We start from the raw sequence: 26632 nt of genomic DNA, 5'->3' as shown, positions 1-26632 counted from the left end.
GGCTAAGGGCAGAACAGTGGAGATGGGAAGGAGTGGTCAGATTTGGGACAGGTTTTGAAAGCAAGAACTATAGGATTTGGTGAAAGACTGAATTTGGGATGTGAGGAAATCAGAATAAAGAAGTATGAAACTAGAGTTTTTTAACAAGACTAAATGGATGAACAGAAAAATGGATGTATTGAATGGGAAAAATAATAGGAGGATCAAGTTTGGAGTTGGGGAGAGGGAATTATGGAAGGGCAAGATTTCCATTTGGAGCATACATGGCTTGCCTATTAGATAGCCATTTGGAGAAGGTGAGTTAATATTTTATATGGAAATTGATGTGGATTTCAGGAAGAGAGTAAGCTAGGGATAAAATCTGGGATTCGTGAGCATTTAAGTGGCACATTGGTATTAGATGACAACATCTAAGAAGCTAGTGTAGATAGAAGACAGCAGCTTGAATTCTGAGCCCTAGGGTACTCTCTGACTTTTAGAGATTGGGAAGAAAAGGAGGAATAAGTAAAGGACTGAAAAGGAGCAGCCAGGGGAATAGGAAGAAAACCAGGAGCGTTTAGAATACTATACCCAAAGGAAGAAAGCATTCCAGGAAAAAATAGTGAGAAACTACGTCAAATTTTGCTGAGCACTGGAGAATTGACCATTTGGTAAGAAAATGTGGAGATTATTGATAATCTTGGTAACCATGGTTTCAGTAGAGAGGGACTGTGGAAGTGTCATTAAAACTAATAAGGAAGATTAAAAGAGGAAAAAGTAAGTATAGACAACTTTTAAAAGAATTTCTCAGGGAAGGGGAGGAATGGGCTTCAGATGCAAGGGCAAGTGGTTCCAGGGAAGATGCTTTAACATGGGAGTTATGAGATAATGTTTATATGCTTATTGGAGTTATCAGTAGGAAGGAAAACTGATGATGCAAAAAAGGGAAGGGATAATTACAGAAGAGTCCCTAAGTGGGGACGCACGGATGGATGTCCTCAAGGGAAAGAGCTGGCCTTACATAGGAGGAGAAACAGATCAACTCGGTTTGACGGGTAGATAAGGATGCCGTTTTTGAATGCTTCTCTTTTCTTGGTGATATAAGAGGCATGCTTATTAGCTGGGAGTGGGGAAAGGAGAGAGGTATCGGGAGTCAGAAAAGTAAGAATAGATATAAGACATTCATCTTTTAAAGTGAGACAATGAATGATTAAGAGAAATGAGTGGCATTTCCAAATAGATGACAGCTCACCTTGGATTTGTGGTCATAAATACCCAGTAAACAGGTTATGTGTTTTTCTCCAGATAAATTCAGCTGTTAGGGTACATGGTCGATGTTGGTAGAGGAGCTGACTTAATCAGGGTTGAGGTTTTTTAGGTGAGTATGATAGGGAAGAAGAACCAATGGAGATGAGGGTGTTTGCAAGGAACTAGAGGTAATAACTGATGATGGATAGGAGTTGAGTTTGGATGGAAGTAAAGACATGAGGAAGATGAGGGACAATGAGAAAGTTGCAGAGTTAATGGATTGGAGGTCCAAGTGGGATTGAAAAATTGTTGGCAAGGGGGCAATAAAATAAGTGGCAGAAAGTAATACAGTGCTAGAGAAAGGGATGATAGAAACTGACATTCTGCAGCGGGTGCAATTATTGGTTTAGTGTGTGACATGGAATTGATGGACTGAGGTGGGAGAGAGCTAATATTGCAGGGAATATAAAGGAACTAACATCAGATGGATTATCTGCATGGATATTGTAATTACCAAGATTGATCATAGAGGTAATTGGAAAGGAAGTGATTCCCAGATACTAATATCTTCAGCGAATGTGGGAGTATGACAGAAAACTTTAACAAGAAGGAGGTAGTAAGTGATTATCTCAATATTTGTTTCAAGGGTACTAGATTATTTAAGTCTGAAAATTGGACCTTTTAAAAAAGATTAAAAATCCATGAAGGTGGTCATTAGAATAAGATGAATAATGACAAAAATTTCAACTCTTTTTATATCAATTCATATTTCTTATACTTTCTTAAATATGTATCAAGTGATTGCCAATAGACAGATCATTTGATTGCATACAACAGATACAACAATAACAGAGTGAAAGTTCTAACTTCCAAATATAAATGACATAATTTTACTCGTTCTTCATTAGGTCCTTTTGCCCAGAAAGTTCAGGGAAAACTCTAATTAGGTTTTGATAATTGATGGAGAAAAGATACAAACAGAAAGCACTTGACTGCTCCATTGTGGTACCAATTGTTACTCACCAGGATTGTTGGACTGGGCATCCATAGGAATCATGAGCTTGGCCCGGGTGGCTCGGCGTGCAGCCAGTGACCTCTCCAGGGTAGATATGGAGCTCCCTGCTTCTTCTGTGTCTTGACCTAAAAGAAAAACAATACTCCTGGGTATTAATGATGCAACACTTCATTTCTAGCCAGGAACTCCAATGCCTTTTTCATTTCATTGATGTTTTAAATAATAATATCTACTTTTTTTGTTATCCAATCAATATGCTCTCATTGTACAAACATTAATAAAATTTACCATAACCTCATTACCCAGAAAGAACCATTATTGTTTTATTTATAATTTTTGCATATGTATGTATATGTGAAAGCAAGAGAGCATATATTATTTATTTCAAAAATGGCATTATACTATACATACTGTTTTGTAGCCTTCTTTATAAAATAACATAAAAACCTTTCTCTGTCAATAAATAAGTCAGTAATATAATTTTTAACAGCTCCATAATATTCAATTGTATGAATTTACCACAATCTTTGCAACTTGTACTTAAGCCCCAAAGACGTTAAATCTTATTGTAAAAACACAGGAAATAAACTACATTCTTCAAAAGTACAGCTAGGTGTCTCTAGACAAATTTATTATAATTCTATAAAATGTCATACTAAAGAGTCATAAAAAATAATAAGAAAGAGTGATATATGCAGATTTAAAAATTTAATAAAAATCTGTTGAAAAATAAAACTGAAATTCTGAACACTATGTATCACTAAAAAGTATATGATTCATTAACATGAAGTTTGGTCTTTTTTTTCCTTAAATGAAGTATAGTTGATTTACAATATTATATTAGTTTCAGGTGTACAGCATAGTAATTCAGTATTTTTATAGATTGTACTACATTAAAAGTTATTCAAAATAATGGCTATAGTACCCTGTGCTATACAATTTATCCTTGTTGCTTATCTATTCTATACATAGTAGTTTGTATCTCTTAATCCCATTCCCCTATTTTGTCCCTCCACCCTTCCCTCTTCCCACTGATAACCACTAGTTTGTTTTCTATATCTGTGAGTCTGTTTCTGTTTTGCTATATACATTCATTTGTTTTATTTCTTTGATTCCACAAATGAGTGATGTCATACACTATTTGTCTTTCTCTGTCTGACTCATTTCACTAAGCATAATATTCTCTAGGTCCATCCACATTGCTGCAAATGGCAGAATTCCATTCTTTTTTATGACTGAATAACATTCCATTGTATATGTATACCACATCTCCTGTATCCATTCATCTGTTGATGGACATTTGGGTTGCTTCCATACCTTGGCTATTGTAAATAGTGCTGCTATGAACATTGGGTGCATGTATCTTTACAAATCAGTGTTTTTGTTTTTTCTGGATAAATAGCCAGGAGTAGAATTGCTCGATCACATGGCAGTTCTATTTTTAGTTTTCTGAGGAACCTCCATGCTGTTTTCCACAGTGGCTGCATCAACTTACATTCCCACCTACAGTGTACAAGGGTTCCCTTTTCTTCACATTCTTGCCAATATTTGTTATTTGTAAATTTTTGATGATAGCCATTCTGAAAAGTGTGAGGTGACATCTCATTGTGGTTTTGATTTGCATTTCTCTAGTAATTAGCAATGTTGAGCATCTTTTTGTGTGCCTATTGGCTACCTGTATGTCTTCTTTGGAAAAATGTCTATTCAGGTCTTCTGCCCATTTTTTGATTGGGTTGCTTGTTTTTTTGTTTGTCTTTTTGATATTGAATTGTATGAGCTGTTTATATATTTTGGATATTAACCCCTTGTTTGGTAATATCATTTGCAAATATATTCTTTCATTTGGTAGGTTGTCATTTCATTTTGTCAATTTGTTTGTTTATTTTTTTTTGCTCTGCAAAAGCTTTTAAATTTATTTAGGTCCCATTTGTTTATTTTTGCTTTTATGTCTTTAGGAGACAGGTCCAAAACAATATTGCTACCATCTATGTAAAAGAGTGCTCTGCCTATATTCTCTTCCAGGAGTTTTATGGTTTCAGGTCTTACATTTAGGTCTTTAATCCATTTTGCATTTATTCTTGTACATGGTGTGAGGAAATGTAATCTCATTATTTTACATGTAGCTGTAAAGTTTTCCCAGGACCATTTATTGAAGAGACTGTCCTTTCTCCATTGTATATTCTTACCTCTTTTGTCGTAGATTAATTGACCATAGGTGTGTGGGTTTATTTCTGGGCTCTTTATTCTGTTCCATTGACCTATGTGTCTGTTTTTGTGCCAGTACCATGCTGTTTTGATTGCTGTAGCTTTGTAGTATAGTCTGAAGTCAGGGAGCTTGATACCTTCAGCTTTGTTCCTTTTTCTCAAGATAGTTTTGACAATTCGGGGTCTTTTGTGGTTCCATATAAATTTTAGGATTATTTGTTCTAGTTCTGTGAAAGATGTCATGGATATTTTGACAGGGATTGCATTAAATTTGTAGATTGTGTTGGGTAGTATGGCCATTTTAACAATATTAATTCTTCCAATCAGAGTTTTGTCCTTTTAACCACGACAGCACAGAGAATACTTCATGTATTGTCAAGTTTAACAAACAGGATTTCGAGTGCTACTTTCCCTATTATTATAGTGTTGGCAAGTAGGTCCTCAAATTGAAGACAAATAGGTACAAGTATCCTCTCATTCTGAAGAAAACAGCCATTATCTGGGGTTAAACTTTTCTCAAGACTTAGTAAGAGACAACAAAACTTGTCTCGCTGACCCCAAATGTCATCTGAGCGTATAAATGATAAGGGGAAAAATCAAGAAGGAGGAATCCTAGAAATCATTAGCGAAACCTTCTGAGGGCTGAGAGACAATTTTATTCCCTCCAGTGAGAGGCAGAGGTGCTCTCCCCTCCTGATGTCCAGTATGGAACAAAGCTACAAGAATGAACACCTATAGACTGTTGAGGTTCCTGCAAAAGAAGCTTTCATTCATTCTCTGGGTAGAAGCTTATTCAGGCAGCAGGCTTGCTGGTCTACACTGTGTCTATTTAAACAGAGGAAGAGGTAATTGAAGAAAGCAAGGCTGAGAGAGGAACAGTGTGGATTACAAGCTCTCTCATCATTTGACCTGTCAAAGATACAGGAGCTTCCTCTGGGTCAAGTGGGTACTTGGAAAGTTGACCGGGCTTGAGTCCTCTTGTTGGAATTCACGTAAGCGCAGATGACCCACAGGAGGACCAGTGAGGCTGACAGGTAGAGCTGTTCCTGGTGGGAGAGGGTTAAGCCCTTATTTGATATCTCAGGTTATGGAATTGGCCAGAGGAGGCATCCCACAGGGTCTCATAAAGACTTCATACTTGTATTTCATAAGACACTGAGAATTTGGATGCCACATGAGGACAGCCCATGTGCCCAGAAAGTTAGTGAAGAACTTCAAACTGTGCTTTCTTCCCTTCCACCTTGCCTTTCTCCTCCCATCTTTTCTTTACTTTCCCCCTCCGTCCCCACACAAAACCAGAAAGAGCAGATAGGTAGGAAGAATGGGTAAAGGTGTTTCTGAAACAGAATATGCTCCTCCCTTCTGCTGTCCCACCCTACCACTACATTTTCCTCCAAGGTGCTGGAGGATTTGAAAAAAACAAATTGTGACCCCCAGTGCTCAGAACCAAAAGCCTGACTGGCCATAAGGGGAAAATAATCTTTAATTTAAATCTCATATTATAATTTTTAATGGAACTGGATTATAGTTTAATAATTGAAAGTGACAACAGTTAGGGACACTGCTTGAGATATTATTTAAGGTCTAGAAAAGGAATACACAACTCATGATGGAAAATTGGTAAAGTCCTTGTTTAAACAACTCTGCAAGAAAGTCTAATCAACCACTTACACATTCAAACAATTAAAATATTTAATTTGGTTTAAAACAGCTACTCATTCTATAAACACACATCGTGAGTAAACCAAGAGATTTTTTGATGAGAGTATTGGGTTGATTACTCAACTCCCCATAAGCATTTTGAAACTATAAGGACCCACGTAAACTGAAATATCTTACAACCACTTTCTGGATTTCTCAGTTATTCCTAGACATGGAGTGTTCTGCACCACATCATTAAACAGCAGGCTTTTTTCATCAGATCACTTTGTATACCAACAGAGACTTCAGAGAGACTCCATTAGACTAGGCTAGTGATCATATAATGTGATTGCATGGGGATGACAGTTGATCTCCACAGTAATCAAGGCAAAGTAACAGAATAGTTGATGTTTTCAGACTTCAAGTGTCCCTGAAGTGATTTTTTTAAAGCAAGGAATTGACAGCAAATTTAAAATCAACTTTTCACAGACATAGAGAACTAAAATAGCTTCAAATTTTGCCTTGACAAAACTTTTGTTCAAGCTGTAACAAAAAGCAATCAGTTCATTTAGCCTTCACGTTTCAATATGTCCCAACTGCATCACCTCTTACTTCTTAGAAGTTTCAAGAAGCATTACAGTTATAAAAGGCAGTCAACACGATGATGGAATAGAAAGTAAACCTAGTTAATCAACCAAATTTACATCAGATTATTTTAACTGTTGGTAAATGATGTGCAAATTAGTGGAAAGGGTATATCCACAAAAGAGGGAGTCAAGAGCTCCTTTGTGGGGTTCAGCGTGGGATGTTTTTCCTGATGCCAGAGAGGTGAAAGTTACCTGAATGAGAGGTGCTTTTGCTTCCCAGTTGGGTCTCTGACTGGCTGTGACTGACTGGCGTGAGGTTTTGGCAACTCTGGATGGGGGAGTCCCTTCCTGCAGGGTCAGTGCCTGATGGCTTCTCAATATTTTTCATCTCCATTTCTTCATGATGGATCCAAAGATCAGGGGGCCGGAGGTCCTTCTGGCTGCCCTTCCTTTTGCCAACACTGTGGGTGGCCCGTTTCCTACGGAACAAAATTAGAAGGCAAATGTGAGTGCCTGTATTCAATGGCCCTTCCTCTTTTTTTCCTCAGTCAATTCAAGTTAGAAGCAGGGAAGGAAACAAAAGCGCTCCCAGGAGAAAACTTGTGAAATCCAGGAATTGGCAGACTTGTCTTGGCTGCCTTTCCTCTTCTCCCCTGGAGCTTCACCATGTTACAGGAGATGCGGTGCTGGATCCCCAGGGCCCCGGCTGCCTGCCAGAGAGCACCTTACTCCAGCTTCTCCTGCTGTAGATTTGAGCACAAGGTGACAATGGGTTAGATGGAGCCATATGCCAATCTCTGGAGCTAGGCATAAGGTACCCGACTGCAACATCTGTTTAGGAGATAAATGACAGAGTTGCTTCAAAAGGGCAAATAGAAATAAAAAGGCCAGAATTTGTGCCAACCGCCAAGACTTGGGCTTAGAAGAGAGCCTAGAGCTCAGCTGTCCCATTTCATGTGCAATTGGGAAGCTGGTTGTTTGAAGACAAAAGGCTGCATGAGTGCACTCTTAGGAGAATAAAATACTTTCGTCTTGGAGTCACTTAAGTGTCTGGATTCAAACACAGTAAGATCTATCCTTTGCAAAGAGAAGTCACGTTGGAAGTGTGCTTCAAATGTCTCTTATTTTCCTCAATAAGAATTTAGCAGTCGTTAATTTATTTTTCAGCAGTAGTATCCTCCTGGGGCGAGTGAGATTCCAATGTTCCCTGCATGCTGAGTCAAAAGCAGGATGCTCCTGTTGGCCGTTCTCTACAGCAGGGGTCAGTTAACTATGGCCTGAAGGCCAAATCCTCCACTGCTTATTTTTGTGTTGTTTTTTTTGGTTGTTGTTGCTGTTGTTTTCTTTTTTAAGATTTTACTTTTGTTTTAATTGATATTTTGCTCAAAAGCACAGAACAGTGAACGTTTCAGTGCCTCCATGCTAGGGTTACAAGCAAAATCCTTAGGTCAAACAGTTACAGTATCCCACATCAGTTATTTCACGTTAAGTGCGGGTTGTTAAAAAAAAATGTATACATATATATATCAGTGCTTTGCTTGAATGGAGCACAAGACAAGCATTTTAATTTAATAACAAAGTTAAGCCTAGCACCTTTAAAATAAAATGAACGCTGTAAGCACAAAAGTATCATTTCCATGGGGGGGAAAATCCAGTTCACTAACAGTGCAAAGGAAAAGCAGCATTTTCAAAGCTGAAATTAAATGTGTGTAAACACACACCCACCCGCCACTCGGCCTTGTACGGGGAACATGCACTTCTATTGCGCCCTCCCCACCCAGGGCTGAAAAGATTCCAGATGGGAAAAGCTGCCCTGACGTCTAGGCCACGGGCTAGGAAGACTTAAGCGCAGGACAAGGAGATCAATGTGTTTGAGTGGAACGAGATCTTTTTCAGCCGGGCCAATTGCTAACACTTCCAGTCACCCCCAGAGCCTCCCAGCCCGAGGGTGCCCATGGCCAAAGGCCTACCTGGTGTGACCCCGACTTCAGTGCGGGCGTCTGAGCACGGAGCTCTGAGCAGCGCGAGGAATGGCGGCCCACGTTCCCCACAGCGGCTGCTGCTTTGCAAATGGAGCATCTAGGCCGACTTGGGATAATTAAAAACATCTGTGATTCTCAACCCATTGTGATCGAACAGTTACAAAGTAGGGAATGTCGACATGTTAGGTCTTCCTCTTCTTAACATTTTGAAACATTAATGATTAGTCCTTTCCAGTGTGGTTTTTACACCACTCACCAAGTTATGCTTTCTTTCCCGTGAGCACTCCATCTTTACACTGAACCTTGGAGCTTCAGGTCTTACTTTGAACAAGGACAGCCACATATAAAAAGAAACACTGAGAAGCAGACTCCGTGGCCAAATACTTGCATTACAGGGTTAGGCTAAGATAATGGCTAGATGTTTTTTCTAAATCATTCAGCATTTACCAAGTGTCCAGACCAAAGATTATTTCCAAGCACTAAAGTTCTGATTCCAACTTCTCCACTAACCCATGTGTAACAGAACTTAATCTGTTCCCAAATGCTCGTGGAGGACTTGCTTGCTCGGCTGTCAGTGGTGCCGAACGGGCTTGTAGACACAAAATGCCAGAAGGGATTGCAGTTTGTAAAAGGTGGGATGGAAGGGGTTTTTTTGTATGACCTCTTACCTACTATTTTGTTACACTGTTTTGGATAAAAATTTAGAAAGAATCCAAGGTAATGTAAAGTGTTTGTGATAAATAGTGATCCATTTGCTACAAAAAAAAAAAAAAAAAGCCATAAGGATTACAGTCACCAGCAAGATGCTGAAAATGGTTCCCGTCAACACCAGGTTCTGCCCAAACAGCACTGCATACAGCCGCTCTGCTCAGGCAGCTCCATGGGGCTGGGGCCTCCGCCTGCCCCAGCAGGAGGCTGCAGAGTCCCAGGCATAGCCACTGCCACACTGGACTCAGCATCTGCCCTGGCCGGCAGTAGAGGGCTCCAATGCCAATTTTTGTAAATAAAGTTTTACTGGAATCTTGCCAAGCTCATTCGTTTTCGCGTTGCATTGTTGAGGAGTTGCAACGAAGACCACCTGGCCCGCAAAGCCGAAAATATTTACTATTGGGCCCTTTTCAGAAATGGTTTTCAACCTCTGCTCTACAGTTTTATAATCTTTTAAATCTCCACTTGTAGCTTCTGCTTCTCTTAAAACAATAATGTCTCCTCATAAGGCGGAATTTAGACAGTTAAAATCTAACCTTTGGTAGAAGCCCAGAGAAGTACCTCTTTCTCACTTTCCTCACTTGCAATGAATGGTTTATGAGAATAACTGCTTTCATGTTAGCTAAATGGTTCAAGTAAACTACTCTCAGTGGAGACTCTGTAACCTGTGCAAGGCCACTGGGAATGGCTTTGGTGTCCCCATTACTGGATAAGATGCTTTGTACATATTAGGCAATTAATAAATGTTTAGTAGTGTGATATGTTGAATTTTTCTTAACATTCTTTTTTCTTGTCTTTCCTGAAGCATACTAATGAGGAGAAAAACAAAGAACCTCAGACTTCATATCTATTTAGTAGTTTAGTGGAGAAATAATGCCGGGTTTTCTGCTCTACTATTTTCCCAACAAGTATCTGCACTTCGCTGATTTCCTGGCAGCAGGCTCACACTGACTCTAGACAATGGTAATAACCCCTAGATCATTAACCCCTCGATCATTTTCTTGTATTTAAGATAATAACTCTCTTGCTAACCATTTATTCCCTGAATTCATTTCCTTACACTTCACCTGCCCACAGGAAATGAGTCTGTAGCTCTTTATGTAATCCATTTCTGGTCACTTATTAGAACTTAATGTCATTTTCAAACTTGGAGATTTCACCCCATTATCTTTCTTTCTAACAAATCAAAATGCTAAATAACTTAAACCCTGGTGCCCATATGACTGCATACAGAGACACACCAGTTCCCAAATCCAGGACAAGATCAGAACGTCCATGATAACTCAATATTTAAAGAGCTTGTGGTGGGCTTCCCTGGTGGCGCAGTGGTTGAGAGTCTGCCTGCCAATGCGGGGGACAGGGGTTCGAGCCCTGGTCTGGGAGGATCCCACATGCCGCGGAGCGGCTAGGCCCTTGAGCCACAATTACTGAGCCTGCGCATCTGGAGCCTGTGCTCCGCAACAAGAGAGGCCGCGATAGTGAGAGGTCCTCGCACTGCGATGAAGAGCGGCCCCCACTTGCCGCAACTAGAGAAAGCCCTCGCACAGAAATGAAGACCCAACACAGCCATAAATAAATAAATAAATAGCTTGTGGTAAAGAAGTTTGTCAAATAATTTTTGAAACTAGAAGGAAATGATGAATTCTGGTTTCCCTTGCTTACATTCATGCCTTATTCATTCATTCACCAGTCCCCATGACTTCAGTAACAAGCATCCCCAGGTGTATTCTATTAAAAAAAAAGTTCTAAACCTGATTGAGGCAGAACCTTTTTAGTATGTTATGATTTACAACCTCCATCTGGAAAGAAATTATTATTCCTGATGAAATTCATAAGCATTTTTCTGGTGGATTTTAATCAGATCAAGACCTCTTCTGAGAAGCTGTTTATCTACCTAGCTGACAGTCATCAAGAATATAAATATCCCCATTTTTTTAGATTCTTTTCGCATATAGGTCATTACAGAGTATTGAGTAGAGTTCCCTGTGCTATACAGTAGGTCCTTATTAGTTGTCTATTTTGTATGTAGTAGTGTGTATATGCCAATCCCAACTTATCCCCCCCTTTGTAACCATAAGTTTGTTTTTCACATCTGTGACACTATTTCTGCTTTGCAAACACTCAATTCAATACTCTGTAATGACCTATATGGGAAGAGAATCTAAAAAAGACTGGATATATGTATAACTGATTCACCTTGCTGTACAGCAGATACTAACACAACATTGTAAATCAACTATACCCCACTAAAAATTAAAAAAAAAAGAATCTAAAGATCTCTAGCAGACTTTATTTCCTTTCTGTATATATTCTATGAAAGACCATCTAACCACTTCTGCTTTCTGTAATGTCTCTTATCAAGAGAGAAAGCTTTGGCCTTGGAGAGGCCTCCTTCCCCTGCTGGTAGTAGCCCAGTGGTCCATATAGCAGGGTTGTAATAAAACTGACATTTGCTCATAACTAAATTGTGTGAAATTTGTCCTAAAACCTGTAGGAACAGCTGTTACCCCAACCTTTTGTCCATCTGCTGGTTCCTTGACATAATCACTGCTGCCCGTTTTGGTCCACAGTTCCTCTATCTCACCATTTGGAATCTTCAAAATTTGTATGTAGGCGAACCCCGTGCAATGGTTCCTAAAGTGTGGTCCTTGGACCAGCAGCATCGGCATTACCTGGGAACATGTTAGAAATGCACATTCTCAGGCCCCACCCCATCAGAAACTTGGGAAGGGGGTCATGAGGCCCAGCAATCCGTGTTTTAACAGCCCTTGAGAGGAATCTGATGCACCAAAACTTTGAGAAGCACTGTCTTAAGTGAACGATTTGGTTTTGTTTGTTTGTTTTTATTATAAAGCTAGTTTCTTCTATTCGACGTAGAATATGTCACGTTTATCCCTCCCACACACACACCTTTTCTTACAGGTACCAGTAATCTTTTGGCTTCCAAAAATAGCTGCAGGATAGGAGGGTCTCTTCCCACCCATGTATTCTTGAATAAAGGCAAAGCAAGGAATCTTCCACGGCTATCTTTGCTCTTTCTCATACTGTGGCAAAGCTTCCAGAGCATAATCAAATTCTGGTGGGTTTTGTTCATTAGTTTTATCTATCTATGTATCTCTGTATCTATGTATCTATGTAACTATCTATCCATCTATCTATCCATCCGTCCATCTATCTGATCTTGCTTCTGCCCACAACGCCTTCACAGTCCTCTTTACTTACAAACTACTTACCCTTTAAGATTCCCTTCAAGCCCGTTTTCTTTAGGAAACCTTCCTGACCACTTTAGGTTTATGTAATCTTAGAATAGCTACATCATTTCCCTGGTCTCTCTCTATACCACTCACTTTGCATTGATCATTGTTTGTCTTATTGGGCTGTCCAGATGCTCCCTGTGTGTGAACTGGTTTCCTCCAGTGATACTGGAGCAAACTCTCTTTACTTCCTTTCTGCAACATCACCCATTGTTTTACAACATGTATCCACTTGTTTATTCAGTGAACATTTATGGAATATTAAATGTGTCGAGAAGTATGCTAAGGATTAGAAATGCAAAGATCAGTGAGACAGTGGGAGTTTAATAAATGAATGAAAAAAGGCATGGCTTCTGCATTGTTGGAGCAAAGAGCATGCACTGGGGCATGGCAGGGAGGAAAGCTGAAAAAGTAGAGGGGACCAAATCATAACAGATACATTTAAACTATCAGTAAGTCAGTGGGAATTTGCAGAAAGGTTTTTAGCTCAAGAGTTAACATTCATCAGATTTGTTACTTTGTAGATCACACACCAAGCACATAGAAATCACTTGAATTGAATGATAAAAACGTGTCATAATTTTTTTTTAAATTTTCCTCCATCCAAATCTTTCCCAAAGCTTTCCAGCCTCCTAATTATCTATACTGATTATTTTTACTCTACTGACTGCTACTAAAAACAAAACAAAAAACTTGCATTGGAAAGCCAGAGAAAATATGTCCTAGATACTCAAATAAACCTGCCTTTTCTGAGATGGAACTAAGATATATAGACGTCTTAAGTGGTTGTCAGTTAAAATCCTTGTGTGGTGAATACTGAAAACCAATGAAATGTTAAAATTTTGAAAATCAGTGAAAGTGACCTATAGTAAAGTACAATAGATTTCATTTGAGTTGAAACATTTGATCCTCAGTACTGAAGATGATTACTTTTGTTAAGATTTGAATGTGTGTGGATATTTAAAACTTGCTGTGTACACGTCAAATCAAAGAGGAGGCTTAGTTAACTGGTAATTTTACCATGTAAACCTTGAATTTGATTTACACATTTAAATTTAATGTATTCAGACAAGTTGTTGACCATCTACCCATGTGTTCATGTGATAACCATGTGTCCAGAATTTCCAGGATAGCCTCAATGTCAAATATTTTTTTCTTTAGTATCTGTAGATACATTCTAACTTATCAAAATACACATTCTACATTTTGGCCAGGAAAATATTATTACTCTGTTAAAAAGCACCAAAATCCCCCATCAATTTAAGATTTATTAAAACACAAATTTTCAATATTATGATATTCTACTATAATCTCATTAATTCAAAGTGTGTAAGGGAAGTCTCTTCAAAGTGGTAAAAAAAATTTTAAATTAATAGCTAAAAAGAAATGCAGTTATTTTTATTTCATGTGAATTTGAAGCTAAATGCTACCATGTGATTTTGTAATTTAGTAGTAGTCCGTGGAGAATTTTAGTGGTAGAGGGTTGACAGAAAGTATTTAGTCCCATTTCTTATTTGAGGAAACCAATATTCAGAGACTAGCTCTTCCCTTAGGTGTAATTAAATACTATTCATTTAATTAAAGAAGTGGTAGAATCAGAACTAGAACTTGGGTTCTAACTTCTGTTAGTTATTTTATAACATAAAAAGAAAACCTTACCAACTAGAATGTGAGTCAATCAGATGAGCTAGCTCATTACCTCATTACATAAATCACAGAATAAAATGCATAGACACTAACTTGAATGAAGTATTACTGATAGTACACAAAAATATGTTTCAAATCCATATGGATGTAATTCAAGTCCCCCAGTAAAACACAAAGACAATTTACATTCTTCAGCAGTCCTAGATAAAGAGATATTGAAGAAGCACATGGATATTTCCTACTTCACCTTATTAATTACATTAAACTCCCATTTCTGAGAGCCCTGTAATGGACATTATTTCTGTTTCAAATTAGAATTGATTTTGCTTTCATCTGCATTATTTACTTTATTCTACAAAGTTCAGTGGTGGTGGTATGGGGGAGGAGGAGCTCTCAATGAAATCAAGAAAAGCTAAACTAAAACTCAGAAATATCTTAAGGGAGAGTTTTTCTTTTTTTCTTTTTCTCTGTTAACATATACAAACAAAGAGATCAGGATGAATGCCATTGGGCCTGTTACTGAAGAAAAATATATGAAGCTAAATTTTGAAAATATGCCAAGTAAATATTAAGAGACTTTGGGAGTGGGGTGAGGAAAAACCCAAGCGGCAGTAGCATAGGAGCTATAGATTCACTTTCTTTGGGTTTTCAGTCATTCATGGAGTGGTTTATTCTTTCAATCATTCCCTAATTTTAAAAACAAGTGATACCCAGGGGTCAGCTTCTACTCTTTCTAACAAAGTACTTAGGGTGGGATTTAGGACAATTTGAGAGTTTCCCAAAATAGCACCAAATCCCACTTTTGCACATGGAGAAGACTAGCATTTTCTCTGTGGAGAAACAACATAGGTCCAGGAGTTCAGTTCATCAAGTCAATATAACCCTCAAACATTCTTCTAACAATGATGAAAATGATCAAAACAAAACAAAACACCTCACTACAGATGGTTTAGTTAATTCAATTCATTTTGTGAACGCATCCATGTTTTTAAAACTGTCATGAAATAAGGCCAGAAATTGCTGCCCTCCCTGCTTCCATTTCTGTGAATCTTTCTCAGCTCTGCCTCAGAGACCTGCAGCTTTGATTTTTCACCATTCTTTGTTTACAAAAGCCCTTTCCTGGGATTGCTGGACCAAGAGATTGTTCAACGACTTAATCACAGTGATTTTCCCCCAGAGCCTTACCAAGTGCCCAGCACTCTAGAAGCTCAGTGGGCGATTATGACTTCCCAGATGCTTACACAGGAGACCCACCTTATTAATCTCATTCTGTCTGGTTCCCTGTTCGGAAACAATGGACCAGCACACCAGCTATCATCAGCTTCAAGATAGTCCAGTCAAATGAATGCAGCTGGATATAAAATTTGACCTGTCTTCTAAATAAATGAAATGCAAAGACTGCATCTGTACCCTATGTTACTTTCTTCAGTATGTACATCTTCCTGTACCCTGTTACTAAATACCTTACTTCAAAATGCTGGAAGATACACTAGAAATCAACAAATAGGGTCACAGCATTTTTAAAAAGAGAGAAAGGCTGAGTTATTACCAGGGGAAGAGGGAAAATTATTTGCTAGAGAATCTTTCTCCAGCAATGCGTATGGTATACAGTTGTCAAACCAGCCACCTATGGGCCCATGCCTCAGACTTGCAAAACACCATGCCTCAGGCCAGAAACAAACAAAAATTAAGGAAAGAGCCTATTGTAGCCAATCCAGTGAGAATAGCACAGCTGAAAAATACATATCATGTTGGATTTGAAAAGTGCTAGAGAGGCAGAAAATAACCAGAAGGTTATTGCTGGTTCCCACAACTGGCTGATACAAGGTTAATATGCTGTTTATGGGGTATCGCTGGGAGGGGATAAGCTGAATTAAAACCCCTTTTCCATTCCAAACTTTGTACTTTGATATATCTTTCTCTGCATGTGTTATAACCTAGAGCTGCACGATATGAAAATATTTTTAAACCCCTCAAAATTTTTAATTTCTGAAAATCCACCATAGCCAGGAAATATGAACCATTTTGAATTTCTGGAATCTCTCATCTATCCTAACTACTGCCTCCAAACTAAACATTCCATAGTATTATAATTACGTTGAGTTTGATAGTCTATACTTAGTCATTCATGCAACAAGCATTGATTAAATGCCTACAGGCCTTCTTGCCAAAAGGGATACGTAAATACTTTTAGAGGAATACACATCTCCAATGTTTTATACATAATTGCAGAGAGAGGGCCATAAGTAGGGACACGGTGAAGTCCACTGTCTAAGTGTTACTTAAGGAATACCTGCTCTCATTTGAAAGGAAGAATCTGGTCTCAAGAAGTAAAATCAAACAGAAATGCAGAGTGAGTGTTCAGGTGGATTCTACTATTAATTCTGCAAGCCTAGTCCTCACCCTCTTCAGTTATGGGCCTGGAATGGACAAAGGCAAGATTTTGCCCAGCTCTGGAGAGGAGATAAGGAACACGTAGTGAATTATGGAAGCACACAGGAAGAGAGTTGCCAAAAATCTAACTCAAAAAGATGGTAGTCAGGTCAAGCAGTGACTTCTCATCTCTTGGGAACTAGCTGTTACCTACTTTTTCTGCTGGGCTGAAGAACGCCGGGTGCAAATCACAGCCACGATCACCACCACCAGCACTGTGATGATGCCAACGGTGACCACAATAATCACAAGCAGGTTGCTGTTCTTCTGAGGAGTGACGCTGCCATGTGGGGGGTGCATCTGGCCAATGGGTGGCTCTGGGAAAAGATAGGCAAATGAAGATCAGGTTTAGGGAGATGTGACAGCCCATGGCTTATCAAGCTCGGTTAAGAATTCAAAGAGTTCCTATTGTTCTGGGCATTCCTGAAGCTGGGGAAAAAGCAATGAAAAATGAGAGGAAAGATCAAATTATCTACCCAAGATAAATGAAACCAATGTTCACATGGAAACTTTCATAGGAATATTCACAGCAACGTTATTCAGAATCACCAAAAGTGGGAAACCCCAAAGCCATCAACTGATGAATGGATAAACAAGTGTGATATATACATACAATAGAATACCACCCAGTCATAAAAAGGAATGAAGTATTGATACATGCTACAAAATTCATGTACCTTGAAAATGATATACTAAGTGAAAGAAGCCAGACACAAAAGGCCACGTATTGTACAATTCTACTTATATGAAATATCCAGAATAGGCAAATCTACAGAGACAGAAAGTAGATTAGTGTTTGCCAGTGGATGTGGGGAGAAGTGAATGGGGAAACACTGCTAATGGGTAGAGGGTTTCCCTTTGGGGTGATGAAAATATTCTAAAACTAGATAGTGATGATGGTGGCACAATCTTGTGAATATGCTAAAAACCACTGAATTGTGCACTTCGAAAGGGTAAATTTATGGTATGGGAATTATATCTCAATGAAAAAATATAATTAAGCTATGGTATTGAGTAGAAAGTGGTGAAGGCAGGAAGAGTGCTGATTTGAACGATAAGAATTCCAGTATGACAAGAATCAGAGAAGGCTGAGAAAATACTATTTACTCGATGCTGTGAAAGACAAACTGTTTGACACCAATCACTCATACTTTCCATTCCTTTTAAGAAGCTATCCATAAAGCACATTTAATTTTCAACCTGTCAAGGGTGTATGAATCCCATTTAAAAGCAGCCACAGGGTTGGAAAGAGTGTCATAAAGTCCTAAGATAAATTTTTCTTGTGCTGCAACTGTACCTCATGGTAGACAATATTTAGGCAAAAATAGAATGATAATTTGCTTATGTAAGCAAGAATGACTAATGACCCTTTAAATAGCTTTCTTTAAACCCTCAGCGATTAATCAGTTAGAAAGATTCTGATTTATGTCATATTTACTATTACAAGCTACAAAATTCTAAAAAGTATATATTAGCATATAGTTTTATTTATAAATAATTTTAAAAGTAGCAGAAAGCAATGAATTTGGATGTTTTCCTAGATCTAAAATTTGAATGAGTTTCTTTAACAACCTATATTAGCTTTCTATACCCCTTGAGCAAAATGTTTAGGCCTTTTGTACCTCAGTGCCTTTACCTATAAAATGGAAATAATAATATTTATCATATGTAGTTACTGTCAGAATTGGAAAAAATAGACAAAGCAACTATCTCAGCAACTATCTGACACAGTGTAATTGCTTATAATATCATTATCCTACTGAAACATTAAATAAAATATTGCCTAAATTAATAATCTACCATATCATTTGGGATACTTTTGGTGTGGACTTCCAAACTATTGATACAAACTTTTTCGAAATAATATTCAATGTGAAAGATAAATTAACTTGTTTTCATAAGTGAATATAATAACCCAGCACTTGCCTCAAAATTGAAACACTATCTTTCGACAAGTTATCTAAGAATCACTGGGTTTTTTTTTTTTTTTGAAAAGATAGTCACCTAAATTTAAACAAATTATTGCTGATTCAATATTGTTGGGGAAAAAAAATAAGTGCTGCTGACATAACTTGAATCTCAGGGGTGGGTAACTCATCAAGTTTTTACACAGCACTTTCTGCTAAAAGATTCTGATTATAAATGAAAGAAATAAGGTTTCCTTGAAGTAATTTTTTCATTTATTACAAAGGAATGAGGCAAGTAATGAAAGGTTAGAACTTTCTGTGTCATAGTTTTACTTACAATTTAAAAAGTCATGTTACAGTTGTATCTCAATATGCCCTTTCTGTTCTTAATAAATTAATTGATTGGAATAAATTAACCTTTTATGTGAGAGTGTACAATGGAGGCCGTTGGGGATCTCATGGATTTTATTAGCTTAACTTAAATTTAACAGTTCACCATTTCTGACAAACTTAGTTTGAGTCATACCTGGCAGTAACACTGTATGAATATTTTTAAAAACCATATAAATTGGAATTTTTCAAATTTTTGCTCTTCTTTCTTTCTTTCCACCTAGGAAGATATCATGCTCCAAATCAGAAAGTAATGACTCTGGATTCTGCTGAGCTTTAGATTAAGTGAGATATTGATGTCATTTGCCTCATAGAGTTGGGTTCATGAGGGCTCCCATTATAAATCTTTGATTCCAGGCTTTTATGACTTCCTCATAAAAGTTCCATCAGTTTAAAACTTGGTTTTCAAGATCTTTCATTAATTTCCCAATCTCCATTCAAAGGCTGACTAATCAGAATATCTGACATTGAACAGGCAATAAAGAAAGTCAAGTGCAATGGTGTCTTTAGATGGAGTCGATCCTTGTTATTTGCAGTAATTGTGTTCTATAAAGACATCACAAATACTAAATTAGGGAATACAAAGTATTGCTTCTAGAGGAAACACAGTGTCATGTTCCTGGGAGCCTCTGGTCACTACCTTTTTATCAACCAATCAAAGCACAACCTTGTTTCATGTGGGTTTCTGTTTAAAGGTGCCTTATTTAATATGTAATGTTGATTCATTAACATTGAACTCATAGCCAACAGTGCTATAAATTCATGCCTGAGTGAAGCATAATTAACACACATATTTTCTCCATCACACACATCAGCCTTTAATGTTTAGGAACACGAGAAAGCACTTCATCACCACATTTAGGGACAGCTTTAAACAGTGAAACCACCAACAAAAACCCACAAAAATGTGAAAAATTGGCACTAAATGTAGTGCCGAAAGGACACATCCATGGCATGAGAGCTGAACCATCAAGGCAGAACATCACCTTGTTCCAGCTCAGCTGAGTTTGTGAGCACTGGGCCGCTCAAATGTCTGGCTGCTCTGCACACGTCCAAGGATGATCATAAAAGCACCATAATTATTGGTTTTGGGGGTTAGAAATAAAATTTTAGAGAGTAGGTAAATTCATGAATAGAGAACCTGCAAATAATGATGATCAACCATATATCTAAATATATTAAAAGACTGCTCCAAATTAGGAAAAAATTTAGAACTCACAAACCTAGATTGTGTAGGTAAGAGTTCTGGGAGATAGCCTGACTCCAGAAGGGGCAAGGTGACCTTTGCCCCCTTTCGGAAGTTGAATGGTGTAATTCAAAGGCTTACAAATCTCCTCCAGGGCACTGTGATTATTTCATGAGATAACGGATGCATCACACTGACCACACACCCTGGCACAGAGTTGGTGCTCGACAGACATGATGCGGCCCAATATATTTCGTTCTATGTGATTTTTCCAAATTAAAGAAAAATACAGTATCCTAATTCATCTGTTCCTGGTGTTAGCCTAAGAGTGTGGGTATCCAATGTCTGAGTAATCAAGACCTAGATATGTTTCATTAAAATCAGTGAGAAGGGAGTCAGATTTTTTTAATATCACATAAGCATTCCATCCAACTTAATTTTCATGATATCTGATCACCACAAATGATTTCATCCTTTTTATACTAAATTTAATAAAAGCAAACATAGATTTCATAATCTGTTGGGTCTAAAGCCTTAGTAATGATTAGAAAATTGGTTTAGCATAACTACTAATTAGGTCTTTAATTTTTATGATACTTGGTAGGCTTTGAAAAATATTTTATGTGTCTTATCATATTTGCCCTCAAAAATTCTGCAGTATGCTCATGGATAGACTGGTACTCTGAGTGCTTAACTATCACATAGAACACAAAGCCATGTATCGAATCCAGGAGTCCTGGCTCCCATGTTGAGAACCTGGTCTCATTGCCACAATGGCTGAGCCCTGATAGTTACACAATATCAATAGGCAGGTAAACAATGTGAACATAAGATTGACAAGTTCAGTTCTGGGGAGACAAACAGATCCAGTGAAAGCTTCTAGTTGGGAAATTAACTTCCCTCCCATGATTACAGTGTTCTCCAAAAACAGTTTTGTTATTAGAACACTTTCAGCTCAACATAAATCTTCATAATTTCACAGGCCTTTGAATTTGAACATTCATATGGCATTGAATATTTCAAAGCATTCCACCCTGAAATAAGGTACTATATAGTCAATCAGCTGGAAGAGATCTCACAGATAATCTAGCCCAGTGTTCCCTAAAATGAAATATTAATCACCATTATGGGGGAAAAATGTTCCTTGGTCAATTAAGTTGGAAAACATATTTTTTCCCTCAAATATCAGAATTTTGAACATGATAATGTGAACTGTGCATTGCCAGGAGAGGTAGCGCAGAAATGGCAGAGAATCTATTCAATTATTCCATATATAAGATCCAATTGGGTGCTGTGGATATGATGTTGTGATCAAAATATGGGTAAGTGGTAATTCTATGATATGATGGAGGTGTTAACTATGGTTGTCATCATTCTGGATTATTTAAGTGGATCAAAGCAGCTCATTGTACAACTTAAACTTACACAATGTTATATGTCAATTATTTTCCAATAAAGCTGGAGGCAGGGGGAAAAGCCATGAAAGGATTCAAGTAGGCAAAAAGAAACAATATGAGATAAGACATATACACAGTTGTGAGATAATCAGAGGCTTGCCCAACTAGTTGGACCGGAGAAGAAAAAAATTCCTATATATTAAATGTTCTGTCTTCCATTCCTGAAACATGTACCCCATCTGGGTCACTGTGACATGAATAGAATGTCAGGTTACTTCTCACCTGAGATCAAGGCATAGCCAATAGAAGGGAGTTGTGAAAGCTCCATTTCTGAGCTATTTTTCTGGAAGGGGGGAGAAGGAAAAACAGCCAGGCTATGAAACCATTAGAATGTAGTTATGGGGCCACATATATATCATTTCCTAATAATGTGTATGTCATGGTCTTCTTGTATATTGTATAGTTTGAGAATAATTTCCAAATTAGCATATTGATTGCTCCCTACCAAAAAAGAGTGGGGCATAATTGTTGACCTCATGGAGCTTACAATTCACTGGACAAGATTTACATCAAACAAATCATGAAGCAAATAAATATAACATTACCACTATAGTTGGTGTTTTAAAGAAAAGTAGAGTTCAGGTAGAAAGATATAACATGAGGATGTGATACGAGGTCATTGACAGAGAAGGGAGGTCATGAAAGGTCTCATTATAGAAGCGACATTTAAGCTAAATTATGAACTGTTGCTAGGAGTTAGTTCTTGTTCCTTTACAAGGGAACTGAGAGCAGACCGTGTGTGTGTCTGGAACACTGGGAGCAAAAAGAAAATGGCACAAAATGAGGCTGAAAAGAGAAACAGGACCTTGTTCACATGAGCCCTGTAAATCACATTCAGTTATCCTCGGTAAAATCACAGATGGTTTAAGAGTTTTCAGCAAAGAAGTGACAGGCTTGATTTGTTCCAAGGAGACATCTTTTCCCTCTGCGTGGAGAGGGGTTGGTGGTGGAAAAATAGAGACCAGCTAAGAGGATATCGAATTCTCCAGGTGAGAGTTGATGATAGCTTAAACTGAGATGGTGGCAACTTCAGTTAAGCAAGGTGGACACGTTCACAATATAGTTTGAAAGTAAATGAATAAAGCAGATTGCACTTGAGGTAGGAAAGAAAGGAGGAGTCAGGTTCAGGCCTCAGCAATATCCTTATGTCTAGGATGAGGGAGAGGGTGAAAGGGCAGGTAGGCTCAGTGGGGCAAGAACAAAAGTTCAGTCTTGAATATTTCAGGGTTGAGATCTTATGATGAATTGTAAACAGGCAGCCAGAAGGTCTGTGTTAGATATATAAATGTGGGAGCTGGCATATAGATGGAATTTGAAGCCTGGGAGGAGATGAGATCACCAAACTCAAGGGTATAGAGTGAGCAGAGATGCTCTCTCAAGACTAATCCTCTAGTATTCAGGTAGAAGGCGAGGACCTGGCAAAAGGAAGTGAGCACCAAACAAGTTTCCCAATGATTACTTGACAATGGAACACTTTTTTTCTCAGAGAGTCTCACGGGACCCATGTACCTTGGACCAACCTTTGGGGAATGCTAATAAAGATCAGTGGCTGTTAACTGGCGAGATTTTGCCCCTCAAGGGGAAATTTGGCAATGTCTAGAGACAGTTTTGGTTGTTACAACATGGTAAAGGGGAAATACTACTGGCATCTAGTAGATGAAGGTCAGGGATGTTGCTAGACATCCTACAGTGCACAGGATGAACCCAATGACAAAAAAATTATCCAGTCCCCCCAAAATTATCCAGTTCCAAATGGCAATGGTTCTGTAGTTAAGAAACCCTGATCTAGCTTAACACTTTCTATGTTCAGATGAAAAACAGAGATCCAGAGAGTTTAAGTGAATTGATTCACACATTTCTAATCCATGGCAAAGTCAGTTCTAGAACCTGGGGTTTGGGATTAGTCTGAGGGCCTTAACATCATTTCAGATAGATAATGTTTAGATAGTAGGTGGGCAGAGCCTCTCGTAGACTAGAGCTTGAGACCCCTGGGACACTCTAATTATCTTTACTTAAGGGAAATCAAAACTAGAGGGAAAACCATGGCTTTTTCTCCTAAACGCAGAGTTTAAGGCATGTTTTACAGAACAGCTAATACAATTCTAAATATACAAAAATTAATTAATAACAATTTTTAAATAAAGCTTTACCAAAATATCAACACCTATCAAACTTAAGTTTTCAAAGTTTGAAGTCAATATAACAATGCTTTTGCAGGGTTTGTAGATCTCTTTACCAAAATTACTAATTTTGAAAATTTTAGGAAAAGCTACCAACAAAAAGAAATTGGTGATTTATCTTCCCCAATGAAAAAAGGACTGGATTGAAGTAATTTTCACTTGTGTTATCCTTCATACAAATATAAACTACAAAATCACATTTTCAGAAGTTGAAGATTTTCCTGCTTCAAGAATGTGGACCACAAAACTGAATGCATCATATGGTAGTATTTTATGGTAGTAAAATACTACCATATCACCACATATTAGCTTTGATTCTACCTGCCACCAGAAAATAATTTAGGAAGCCTCTTCAGTTTCCTCAATTTAATTAAGGGCTTCCAACTTCAAGAGTAAACATGAACTATAGCTTTGTTTTTCTTTATTTGAATTCCAAGAGTGCTTTTTCAAAACAGTGACACATTGTAAGAGAAAGTAAAGGATTAGCGAGGTCTAAATTTATTTGCAAGTGGCTTGAGTGTCCTGACAATAAACCATTATTCTATTACAATTCTTTGAAGGATGAATCCAGAAGTATAAGGAGAGATAGGAAACCTCTCTAATTCTGTCACTACATGAGGGGATGTATGAACTTTTCATTGTATATGAGGTTCAAAAACTCAAGAAATTTCAAGATTTTTTGTTCTTATTTATGCAGCCTACTTAGCAAAGGTGTGGTGGGGTTAGAGTTTTATCAGTCAAGCTTTCACTTATATACATAATTCGAAAATATACCCCCTTCTTAAGGTATAAGACGTTAGTAGAATTTTAATTAGGAAGGTAGAGTTTTCAGATGCCTTTGCTGATTTGCTTGTAAGAGCCCAAGCTAAAGGCAAATTACATATTTACTATCATTTACTGGATAGCGAAATAGAATAGGAAATAGATTAAGTATGCCCTCTACCATCCGTGCCTCTCTGAGGTTATCAAGTCACCTTAATTAATTGTGTAGCCTGTAATAATTAGTTATTCCAGTAGGGATTCTAGAAATGTTTCAGGTACTTTGTTCATCCCATTCATTTAACAGGAAATGCCTAAAACATCATTAAGTGTTGCAGAAAATTGAGAAGGGGTAATGTCAACAATCTATCTAAACTGGCTCAAAGTCATTGGATGTCATTCATCTATTTTATCTTCATGACTTTCTCCTATGAGATAATGTATATCAGATCAAATTTAATTACAATTATATTTCTCACTAGGAATCTTAAATAGTAAAAAAATAAAATAAAGTGACATGCATTTCTCTCAATTACTGTCATTCTCTTCATCTGAAGTTTGACTCCTGTGAAAAGAAAAATCCTTATCTGTTGACTTATCTGTTAACATCAGATTTGGGCTGAGGTTTCTTTTCAATCAGAGAATTCATTTTCTTTTGAAGGGCAAGTTCAAATAGTCCATAGCAAACTTCTAAACTTGATCCAAAATTAGGATTGCCAGATTTAATAATTAAAAATAAAGGAGGTTCAGTTAAATTTGAATTATTTCTAGTTGCCTACGGATATGTACACTGAGATGCCTATGTACGTTGAGATGGTAATCCCTTGCAATATTTTTCTTTATCTCAGATTCATAGGCAATCAGAAAGGATTCAAATTTTACTGGGCCTCCTGTATTTTCAGTTGTTCCATTTGGCAATTCTGTCCAAGATTAGTGTTCTTTAGGACAAACAATTTAAGAGAGTATATTGTTCTGTGTCTTTGGCTTACATTTGTTTCACCTGTAACATACATAACCACTGCTCAGTAGTGGATGGAAACTGTGAGGAAATAATTATTCTTTCTCAATTGTCCATATTCCAATTGCCTCTTAATTTCCTGGCACTCTGACTCCTGAAAAAGTCCCAGTAACTTCAGTTTGTGAAACTGAGTGGGTTTCAGTCACCTCTCTACAATAAAATTGTAGAACTATTTCAAATATATATAGTACTTTCAAACCTAGATAGTTAAAAGCCATGCATCATTTACAAAATTCTCTATGCTTGGACTTTTCTGACTGTTTTGTGTACTTGTCAACTCTTATCGGCATTGTCTCCTGGTGGAATATGCTCCAGGTTTGTTAATAACTTCACGTTCCTATTATTCCCACTAAAACCCTAAGTCTGGGGTTCTTGGCACTTGCAGTCAATAGAAAATTTGCCTCAGACACTCTAGAATTAACAATTTTAATTAATATAATGAATCCAATAGAACCTAATTTATATACTTACCGTTGAGAGTGCTTCTATCAATCAAATTAGTATCAACTGGCCAATAACCTCCATCTCCATGGCGACCTGTTTATCGGGAAAATATACCAGAAAGTTAGTGGACCTGCAACATGAAAGCACAAATGAAACAAAATAGACAAAAAGTAACAAATATTTAAAAATACACAAACCACTGAATAAGACTATTTTGTCCACTTCAAAGAAAGCCTGAAAAGAATGATACCATTATACTTTGCAAGAAAATGTTATTTTCTATGCGTGAGAAAAACCTGCCACAAAAATACTCTTTTAAACAAGCTAAATTCAATTCCTCACTGAAAAGCTGACCCCCCCCCCCTCCTTTTTTCCTCCAATACTCTTGTTAATGTGTCACCAATAGGTACAGAACCAGTGTTAGTATAAGCGTTGCTGTCTTGAACATCTCAGAACAGAAGGAGTGGTGGTGTTGGCTCCTAGAGTGACAGAGCCCACCTCCTTCATGTTACAAGAGGTACAGTCTACACTGCTGCCATTGGACATGACTTTGTGGCAAACTATCATTATTACTGTACCAGGGGACAGTACT

At 37.7% G+C, this 26632-nt stretch overlaps 1 protein-coding gene across 1 annotated transcript in view; it reads right to left on the bottom strand.

Annotated features, from left to right (window-relative positions):
- DCC (DCC netrin 1 receptor) overlaps positions 1–26632 on the bottom strand; it is a 1185086-nt gene that overhangs the window by 75018 nt on the left and 1083436 nt on the right. Inside the window, 4 exon segments of the mRNA XM_036823865.1 lie at positions 2251–2367; positions 6928–7154; positions 16854–17016; positions 26068–26133. Coding sequence (XP_036679760.1) covers positions 2251–2367; positions 6928–7154; positions 16854–17016; positions 26068–26133 — 573 coding nt within the window.

Source organism: Balaenoptera musculus, chromosome 14 (genome assembly GCF_009873245.2).
Source record: "Balaenoptera musculus isolate JJ_BM4_2016_0621 chromosome 14, mBalMus1.pri.v3, whole genome shotgun sequence".
In the NCBI taxonomy this organism is placed as follows: Eukaryota; Metazoa; Chordata; class Mammalia; order Artiodactyla; family Balaenopteridae; genus Balaenoptera; species Balaenoptera musculus.
This window is presented reverse-complemented; position numbering and strand designations above follow the sequence as displayed.